General features: G+C 48.0%; 1 protein-coding gene across 1 annotated transcript; it reads left to right on the top strand.

Moving 5' to 3' along the window:
- The first annotated feature begins 140 nt into the window (after positions 1–140).
- LOC103698601 (multiple C2 domain and transmembrane region protein 16) lies at positions 141–4,467 on the top strand. The gene has a single exon (XM_088704245.2). The coding sequence runs from the start codon at positions 1,068–1,070 to the stop codon at positions 4,179–4,181; it is 3,114 nt and encodes a 1,037-aa protein (XP_088560371.2). The 5' UTR covers positions 141–1,067; the 3' UTR covers positions 4,182–4,467.
- The last annotated feature ends 5,828 nt before the right edge of the window (positions 4,468–10,295 follow it).

The following is a 10,295-nucleotide window of genomic DNA, read 5'->3' on the forward strand; positions in this document are numbered from 1 at the left end:
ATTTTTTTTAATGAAAGAGGGCTCGAACTTGAAGGGGGAGAGGAGAGGCGTTGTGATGGGAGAGAGGAGAAGCGTTATGATGGTAGGGTGCGGTTAGAAGCTTCTAAAAGATCGGTTTCATCGAAACCATTGGATCCAAAATAGTCTACATGGATCCCATTGGTCGTAGCACAAAATCCATGCCCTCCTATATAAAAGCAGGGAGCTTCTTTATTTCAACTAAAGCACCTGTAATTCCCAATTCCTTCCTTCCAAAGTAACATGTTTGTTGCTCCATATATTTGAAATAGTTTTACTTACCGAAGGTCCCTGAAATTCAAAAGCTAGAAGACTAAAGACAGAAAGCAAGCACTATTTTTAGATTTAATAAAGAGTAACTAATCTAAGCTTAGTGAAGCACCACTGAAAGCTCATATAGAGCTGTAAGCACTTATGAATCAAATAATACATTATCTTACCAAAAAATGTAACTAATATTTACAGTAATATTAAATTAAGTACTAGACATGGGCAACGCACTTGAGAGGGTAGGTAAGCAGAATGAGGGCAAGACCTCTTTTGCCTGGTGGGTGAGCATTCAAGCAACTTTAAAGACTTTTTGCATGGTTTTTGAATCATGGCTGCAAGAGATGGCACCTCTTTCTGCATTTGATAATTTGAAACACTGTGCCTAAAGATGAGGGGTGGCTCAAGCACGGACACAGAGAAGATTGGGAATCTCTAACATAAAGTGCGGTGATAAGAAAGCAGTGGAGGATGATACCCAAAATAAAAAGAAAGCAGTGGAGGAAAGTCATGGGAAACCAAAATTAAAAAGCCTGCTTGCACATGAAGTTGAGAACTTCTTTTCCCCTTGCTTACTGTTTTTAACACTATACTTTGCACAGCTAAGAATTCCACTACCACTCTCTTTAATTCCCTCAGCATCACCCATATCAATTACCTCCACCTCCAGCGCTCTCCAACGCTACCACACTGCAAAGAAGCCCGCAACCTAATATATATGAGTGACAAAGCCACCCCAACTCTTTGAGAAGCCACACCACCAGCCAGAAAGCCACATCACCATGGCCGCCATGGCCCGGAAGCTCATAGTCGAGGTTGTGGAGGCTCGCAACCTCCTTCCCAAGGATGGGATGGGGACTTCGAGCCCGTTTGTCACGATAGACTTTGATGGGCAGCGGAAGAAGACTCGGACAATCCTGCGCGACCTCAACCCTGTATGGAATGAGGTGCTGGGGTTCAATGTCACCGGTGCCCTCGACGTGGCCAGTGAGCCGTTGGAGGCCATCGTGTACCACGATCAGAAAGTGGGGCCCAGCCGGAGGAACAATTTCCTCGGGCGGGTCCGGCTAGACCCCCGGCAGTTTGTGAAGAAGGGTGAGGAGGCCCTCATACACTTCCCGTTGGAGAAGAAGAGCTTCTTCGGCTGGATCCGAGGCGACATCGGCCTGAGAATTTATTATGTCGATGAACTCCTCCCTGATCCGTCCCCACCTCCACCAGATGCCGCTGCAAATACTGGTGAGCCGGCAGCTCCGCCGCTGGCAGAAGGTGGAGATCCAGCACCTCCGGTGCCGGAGGCCAATGCTCCAGAAGCTGCACAGACTGGAGCACCGGCGGAACCTCCGAAGGAGACCGAGCCGGCACCTCCTGCAGAGCAATCCTCTGAGGACGTTAAGCCAGGACCTGAAGTTCCGCCGCCACCGGCCTCCCCAGAAACTAATGCCAATGCCGATACGCCAACAGAATCGGACACTCCAGCAACATCATCGGAGAATGGCATGGAGCATGCGGAAGCAACTGATCAGGCCTCACAGACACAAGAAGCCGACTCGCCATCTCCACCAGAATCTGGTGCTGAAGCCCAACCACCCCCGCCACCAGCAGCGGATGCAGAAAAAGAAGCCATTCTCAAGTGGGTCCCGCAGCCACGGCAAATAGAGCCACCGCTGGAGGCCAGGGAACGCTCCACCTTTGATCTGGTGGACAAGATGCAATACCTGTTCGTCCGTGTCGTCCGTGCCCGGTCGCTTCCAGGCGGCGCTAAGCCCCACGTCAGGGTGGCGGCCTTCGGCCGGCACGTCAGCACCAGGACGGCGCGGAGGGCGGCCTTCTTCGAGTGGGAGCAGACGTTTGCCTTCGCTCGCGACCCCTTGGCTGACTCCTCCACTTTGGAGGTCTCTGTGTGGGACCTTCCGCCTGAATCCGGCCTCAACGCCGATGACGACAAGCACTTCCTCGGCGGCATCTGCTTCGACGTGTCCGAGGTGCCCATGCGGGACCCACCGGATAGCCCACTGGCCCCACAATGGTACCGCCTCGAGGGCGGCCGAGTCCGCGGCGCGGACCTAATGGTCGCCACGTGGACAGGCACCCAGGCCGACGAGTCGTTCGCCAGCTCGTGGAAGGCCGACACGCCAGCCAGCCACGCCAGCTCCCGGTCGAAGGTCTACGTCTCCCCGAAGCTCTGGTACCTCCGGGCCACCGTCATCGAGGCCCAAGACACCCTGACGGTGCAACCCAAGGAATCCGGGATCTCTGTCCGGGTGAGTTTAGCTTTTCAGGTGCTCAGGACCCGAAACGCCGTCAGTCGCAACGGCGCGCCGTCGTGGAACGAGGACTTAATCTTCGTGGCGGCCGAACCATTGGGGGAGGACCAAAAGCTAGTGCTCTCTCTCGAGATCCGCCACGGGAAGGACACAGTCGTCGTCGGGACCGCCGAGATCCCGCTTTCATCGGTCGAGCGCCGCGTCGATGACCGGAAGGTTGCCTCCCGGTGGCTGGACGTCCTCCCAGTCGAGGTGACAAGGAAGGGGAGGAAGAGCCGCCACATGACCAGCAGCCGGCTGCACGTGCGGGTCTGTCTCGACGGGGGTTACCACGTGGCGGACGAGCCCCCGCATTCAAGCAGCGACTTCCGGCCTTCGGCGAGGCAGCTGTGGCGGCCACCGGTCGGGTTGGTGGAGCTTGGGATCATCGGGTGCCGGGGGCTCCTCCCCATGCGGACCGTCGACGGGAAGGGCTCCACCGACGCCTTCGCGGTCGCCAAATATGGACCCAAGTGGGCCCGCACCCGCACCATGGCCGACAGCTTCGACCCAGCCTGGAATGAGCAGTACACGTGGCCGGTCTACGACCCGTGCACCGTCCTCACCGTGGCCGTCTTCGATGGCTCCATGGACGCCGCATGCCGCCCGATGGGGAAGATCCGGATTCGGATCTCCACGCTAGAGACCGACCGGGCCTACCGCGGCTCCTACCCGCTTCTCCTCCTCCTCCCCTCCGGGGTGAAGCGGATGGGGGAGATCGAGCTCGCCGTGCGGTTCACTCCGGCCCGATCCACGCTGGACCTCCTCCACATGTACGGGCAGCCGATGCAGCCCCTGATCCACCATCTCCGCCCGATCAGGGGGCCGCAGCGGGAGCCGCTGCGGCTGGCTGCAGCCAGCATCATCGCCGGCCACCTATCCCGGTCGGAGCCGTCGCTGAAGAGGGAGGTGGTGATGTGGATGCTGGACGCGGCGGAGCCCCGGGGTTTCAGCATGCGGAAGGTGCGGGCCAACTGGCACCGGATAGTGGTGGCGCTGGGCTGGGTCGCCGACACGGCGCGATGGGTGGAGGACACGCGGACATGGCGGAACCCGACCTCGACGATGCTGGCGCACGGGGTGCTGGTGCTGCTGGTTTGGTACCCGGAGCTGGCGGGGCCGACGCTGGCGCTCCATGCGTTCGCCGTGGGCGCATGGAGGTACCGGTGGCGGGCACGGGGCCCGGCGCCGCACCCGTGCGTGCGGTCTTCTCAGGCAGAGGGCGCGGACAGGGAGGAGATCGATGAGGAGATGGACCCGGTGCCGAGCGTCAGAGGGACGGAGGTGGTGAGGGCGAGGTATGACCGGCTGCGCGGGGTGGCGGCAAGGGTGCAGACGATGCTCGGGGACGTGGCTGCGCAGGCGGAGCGTGTGCAGGCGCTGGTGACATGGCGAGACCCGCGGGCAACAGGGATCTTCGTGGCTCTGTGTTTCTTGGTGTCGATGGTACTCTACTTGGTTCCGGTCAAGTTGGTGGCAGCAGTTGTGGGGTTCTACTATCTGAGGCACCCCATGTTTCGGGATTGCAAGCCTCCGACGGCCATCAACTTCTTCCGGAGGCTTCCCTCACTTTCGGATCGCATCATCTAAATAGAGCACGCTTAAATTTCAATGATAGAAGACGTGGTCAGGGGTTGGCTACCCTTTTTTACCAATCCATGGTCTATCTCAGCTAGATAATTTCAAGTTCGGTCATTTAATAAAAAACACTATCGTAATATTGACCGTTGCTCGAGATTATCCGAAGCTTACCTCATCTTTTCTTTGGTTGCTGCAGCTAATGAACAAGATCAACAAGAACTAATAAGAACAAAGAACTGAAGATACTGTCCGCCATCAACTAATGTTATCAAATGTAAGATCAGCATCTTTCATCTGTCGCAGGCTTCTGGAGCAATGTTTATTTCGAAGAAGTTTTAGCTCAGAAGTAAACTCCTTGTTGAAAAATTAGTAATAAGGCATCCCATAACGAGTATCGATTAGCGTGGGCAGAGCAAGCATATTGTTGGCTTGGCTAATGCAGACCCCGGGATACCGTGTATAATGCCCGGTTTGGAACAGCGGGCAAATTACACCCAAGTCTCGGCGAGAAATAAAAAGTATAAATCCAATTATGCTGAGATACAGAGGAGCAGCGGTACCGGCAATGGCTTATGAAAAAAAAGGAGGCAACAGCAATGGTGTTAGATTTCAGGCATGCTTGCTTTAAGTAATTGTCAACCTGCATTTCTACGTACTCCTGCAACAGTATATGTGGCTATGATTGATGATAGAATCCATAACAAAATAAGTTTCTGGCACAGCACAGGGGAGAGATTCCTTGAAGAGATCTGCTCTATCTTCCAGTAAAGCTTTCTTGGTTTATTCTGTTATCAACCTATTTGCATGATTAAAATAGTCACTACCGTTGCATTTTTCTGATCACCCGAACCAATATATTCCTCGAAAAAAAAAGGATCACCGAACCGATAGATACAAGTAAACGACTTAGTCATAAATTTCTGGGTTATTGTCATGTTGCCCAACGCAAGATAAGCCTTATCATAGACTATCAAGCATTCTTAAAATGTTACCCGATAGAACAATGTACAAATGATTAGATGCTAACAACCAGTCATTAATGTGCCAACCTTTTAACCCCGAGATATAGAATCATCATAAATTACAAGAAGCAACGCATAAGAACATAATAATATGACCCTATAGTTTATATAATTTTAAAAAGCAAGGGTCAGAGATATAAATGCGTATTGTTACATGAATACATTAGTGAAACAAGAGGAAGATATTCTCTCGAACTAGTGATTTGCAAAAGGGTGAAGACAAAGAACTAAGTAAGATTTCGCAAAAATTGCAATTTCATCTGCCGGATTACCAGTCATGAAGTATGTCTTCTGCATGCCCAGGGGCTCTGCTCAAATGGGAAGCATCTTAATCATGCGCCTGTCTCTTCTTTCACCTTCAACTCATCAGTATGACTAAAATATACCAGGCATTATAGCTCGGATTAGTATTATGACAATTATCTTCTTCTTTTTCCCAAGCTAGTAAAGAGAAAGGATAATATTGATAGGTGCAACTTTTTACCTAGCTGACCATGGACCCCTTGCCCATTTTCCTTGAGCAATTACAGCCTTCAGCTCCTCAAAATCAGCAAACAAAATTTCAAAAATAAGAAAACCAAAACAAGCTGCCTTTAAATAAACAACAAAACGGGGATGAAGCTAAAGAATTCTCAATCCTAATCTTCACATTGTCGCAATTGATGCACAAATGGTAATACCCAGTAATTGGCCCGGTCCACTTGATTGCCCAGAGAATTTGGCCCAAGTAAATAAATAAATAAATAAATAAAAATTTGACATATGTGTGGCGCACGTGCGAAGAGGGAAAAGACTCTCGATGGGAGTTTTCTTCCTCTCGTGTTCATCAAATGGAATCGGACTCCAAGTTGGATTCCGATCATAACCAAAGCTATTTAGAGCTCCTCCCTGGTCTCTCTTCCACCCCACCAGAGTTTGCAGCCTTGATTGGAGTTCTTTGCTAGAGATTTCTTCGATATTTCTCTCTGAGTGCCGATCATCGTTCGTACCGTTGTGCGGACAAAAGCTGCCGAAAAACTAGTAACGAACCTTCCACCCTTGATTGATCCTTCCTCTCTTTCTTCCGGACTCCTTAGAACTTCGATTCTAGTCGAAAACACTCTGTTTTTTCTCGTTTTCGAAAATCAACCCTATTTTCTTTCGATTTCAGTTGTTTTCGCCACCGATGTTTGTCGCTGGGGTCTCCCTCTGCTTCCACTCGGTGGCTTACGGCCATGGACGGAGTTCCTGATGCCGGGATATCTCTATTTCATGGTTAATGGATTAGAACCCTATTTTGATTGGTTTTGATGATGTCGGCCATCCGCCGCCATCGGTCGCCTGTTGGTCTGCTGGGGGTTCATGACCCTAGGCACCACCATAGCCAACCCTTTCTCCCTCCATTCCTCTTTTTTGGTTAGATAGAGAGGCCCTATTCTCTCTTTCACTCTTTTTTTCTCTCTTCCCCTTTGTTTTTCTCTCTTGTTTCTCTCTACCTAGATTGTCTCTTTCTACTTTCTCCCTTGGATTGTTGGATCAATTAAGGATGTCTCTTAGTAACTTTTGGATTAGCTCTGGTAAAGGATTCTGATCTAGGGTCATCAGGCGGCGTGCCACCCAATCCTGGCCCTTGCTTGACTCCGTTAGATTTGGCCATCCCTAATTTTTATTGATCAAACACCTATATCCTGTCTGAACATGATCAATTGAGTTTCGTCTTGATTAGACCGACCGGGATGTCGGATACTTCCACTTGCTCAGACATATGAGGGTGTTGAAATTTAGACTTTTTATTTTTAGAATAATTATGCTGAAATTTTAATTAAAAATATAATTTTTGAAGATTAGGCTCTCAGAGAAGTTTTTGAAATTAATTGGATCTGAATTGGATTGCGCTCGAAAGGTTAAGTAATGTGACTATTTTTCTAGATTTATCAGCAAATTATAAAATTATTATATTAATAAATTTGAATCATACTATTCATGATGCATGAATTTGACAAATAATATTTTATTTCTAAATTTACTTTATTTTAAAATATTATAACGATGCATGGTCGGAAATATTGAACTCATTTGATTGATTGTATTATTTGTGATTCATGAACTTAAAGCATAGTATTTATTTGTTGAACATCTTCTATTATGGATTATTAATTGATGCATGATCGAAGATATTGATTTTATTATGGATTATATCTAATTAAATTTGATATTGGATGGTTTTATGTATTTTTAAATTTAGATCATGCAACTAATTTACAAAAAGAGAGTTTGAATCAAAATAATTTTGCAATCTAACTATATATCGATACCCTGCCATTAGAAATTATATACTGATATATCGACACCCTGCTAGTAGGGGTTATGCATTGGTATATCGATACCCTACTAGTGGCGGTTATATGTTGGCATCCTACCAGTGGGGGTTATATGAGATGGTGTGCGTGCAGAGGGCTAAGCATGAATTTCAGAAAATTTTATGCAGAAAGAACGGGTTAAACATTTTAACCCAAAACATGCTTGATATTTTAGATATTTTGACTCTGATACCAGTCGAAGATAGTCTTCAACTGCACATCACATGTGGCGCGGGCTCAGTCCCAATACATAGGGTGACACCCGCGCGTGCCTATCAAAGCACTCATCATATGAGCCCCCGGGTGGAGAGCCACGCTTCGTCACACAATCACGCGTGAGAGTTCCCGGAAATCGGATAGTCTCCACTAATCCTTTGCTTTGACACCAAATATCACAAAGCCCTCAGATCCCGAGGATTGTGTGATTCAAATAAATATGCATAAATCACAACTTCTTGTGATTTGAAGATTGAGATCATATCTCAACCGTAAAAGAGATCAGATCTCTTACCTTTAGAAGGAGGTTCCTTCAAGGATGCTTCGCAGCCGCACAAGCGTCCGGCTTCGATGACTCGTCCACACGAAGCTCCGGAATGATCAGCTTTCCGAAGAGTGCTAGCTCGCAGAGAGGCAGAAGGTTGGCTGAAAGAGAGAGAAGGAAGAAGATGGACCTTCATAGCACAAGAACTCCTTTTTGGGCTTTCACCTTTAGAGCTTCTCTCTCCTCTCACTCTTTTTCTCTAGTGCTCTTGATCATAAGAAGAAGGAAGAGGGATGGCTTATTTATAGGCCAAGAAGAAGGTGAAGTGTCCCTATGAGGTGTCCTGCCAGGATATATGTCACACATGCAAGAAAAAGAGGTGTCCTGCTACGCCACGTGTCACGCATGCAAAGAGGTGAGGTGGCCTGGAAGGCGATGTCATGGATGACCTCACGAGGCAGATGAGGTCATGGATGACATCAGGAGGAGTGTGAGGTGTCCAGGCCCGCCACATGTCACACATGCAAGCAAAAGAGGTATCCTGCTCCGCCACATGTCACACATGCAAAGGGGTGAGGTGGTCGGGATGTGGGTCCCACATATATATGTGGGTCCCATAAATGCAGGACGTGGGTTCCACATACAGTATGTGGGTCCCACCTAGGCAGGATGTAGATCCCACATACAGTATGTGGGTCCCACAAAGAAAAGCGAGTCCTAGTCATACTAGGATCATAATTGATTTCAATCCAATTTGACTCAAGCCAAATCTGATTTGGTTGGGGCAAATTAGACATTTTCACCAAACTAATTTTAGTGTCAATTACGGTTTTACCAATTCCAAATCATATTTGAATTTGGTCAAGCCCAATCTCTATTACTCAATCAAATTGAGTCTAATCAGTGATCCAATCACCAATTAACTTCTCCAAGCAACAATTGCTTAGGGCAATCAGTCAATCACATTGACTATTTTACCACTAGACGATTCTCAATCGTCAATCAACCATTTGATCAATCCAGAAACTTCTAAGCGTGTGACCTCACAGGTTCAAACCAAAGCCGGTAGTATAAGAACACTTCCTGCACTAATCGAAGTAACCATCTAGCAATGGGACTTGATGACCGGATAGGCCGAATAGATGCAAAGCAACATTCTAAAACCTATGGACTATGGTTACCGCATAATTCATCCTCTTGACCAGAAAATGCCTGATAAGTGCTAAATAATGCATAAATTAATATCCTATTCATAGCACTTATTATTATTTTAATTCACATATTTTGTAAATGTAACTAAAAAATGTGTTACCTTCACCATTGCATTTTTATGAACTATCAAAGTTTGATTTGATTATTTATTAAGTTTTATATATGCAGGTCAAGTCAAATCCAATTGAGGGATTGCCTAAGCCCACACCCCAACCGTGTTCCCAGCCATATGAGGTTAATTCCATCTTCCTAGCCAAATCACATTAAAATAAGCTCAACCCCTCACCCAGCCGACCACACCCATTCATAGTTTAGCCATGTTCTTCCGCTAGATCCTAACCCAATCCCATTCTTTCCATGTCCACATCCTCATCCCAACTTTAGCATCCCGTGCGGTGGTTCCCAGCAAATCTTCAATGCCTTAACCTCCGGAACCACTCCTTCCCAGCTCCCATGCATTCAAGACATTCATCTAAAACCAAGCCTCATTCTCTTCTCCCGTATCCGAACAAACTCCTCTGTTCATGCTCCCAGCCGATTGTAGATATAGCTTCATCTCGTTATCCCTCCGCATCACATTCGTGATCCCGCATCCAACCAGGACCTTCAACCGACCAATCCCAACTAGATTCATATCTCCCTGTTATCAACCATCAGCGATGCATGCCAACGTCTGATTCCTCCCGAACCAAGCCAACGGCAGCATCTTCCAAATCCCTGTTCCCAATCAATTCGAGTTCATCCTCCCGTGACCCACGAGCAGAATTCAAGCTTCCCACGGATAAACCCAGCATCCCAACCGTTCTTCTTCACAGATTCACTCGTATCCCAGCAGTTCCAACGTCTTCCCATTCTCCAGCGTCCGGATGTTCCATGATTCAAACTTCCATAGCCAGCCTTTATCCCGTATCAAGCCGTTCACAGCTTTAAATCCTCTGTTACAGCTAAATCCAGCCATTCCCGAGCTTCTTCTCATTCCGGATTAATCCTGTCATCCATAGGATAAAGTTTAGATGTTCATTCCGAAGCTAGATCCCATGATCTTCGGATCAAACTCTCTCATCTTCTT

The sequence above is a fragment of the Phoenix dactylifera genome, chromosome 9 (genome assembly GCF_051530095.1).
Source record: "Phoenix dactylifera cultivar Ajwa chromosome 9, Ajwa_hap1_PhDact_Kaust_v1.1, whole genome shotgun sequence".
Classification (NCBI taxonomy): domain Eukaryota; kingdom Viridiplantae; phylum Streptophyta; class Magnoliopsida; order Arecales; family Arecaceae; genus Phoenix; species Phoenix dactylifera.

Excerpts from the sequence above, each read along its gene's own strand:
- LOC103698601 (XM_088704245.2), top strand. The coding sequence starts at position 1,068 with ATGGCCGCCATGGCCCGGAAGCTCATAGTCGAGGTTGTGGAGGCTCGC.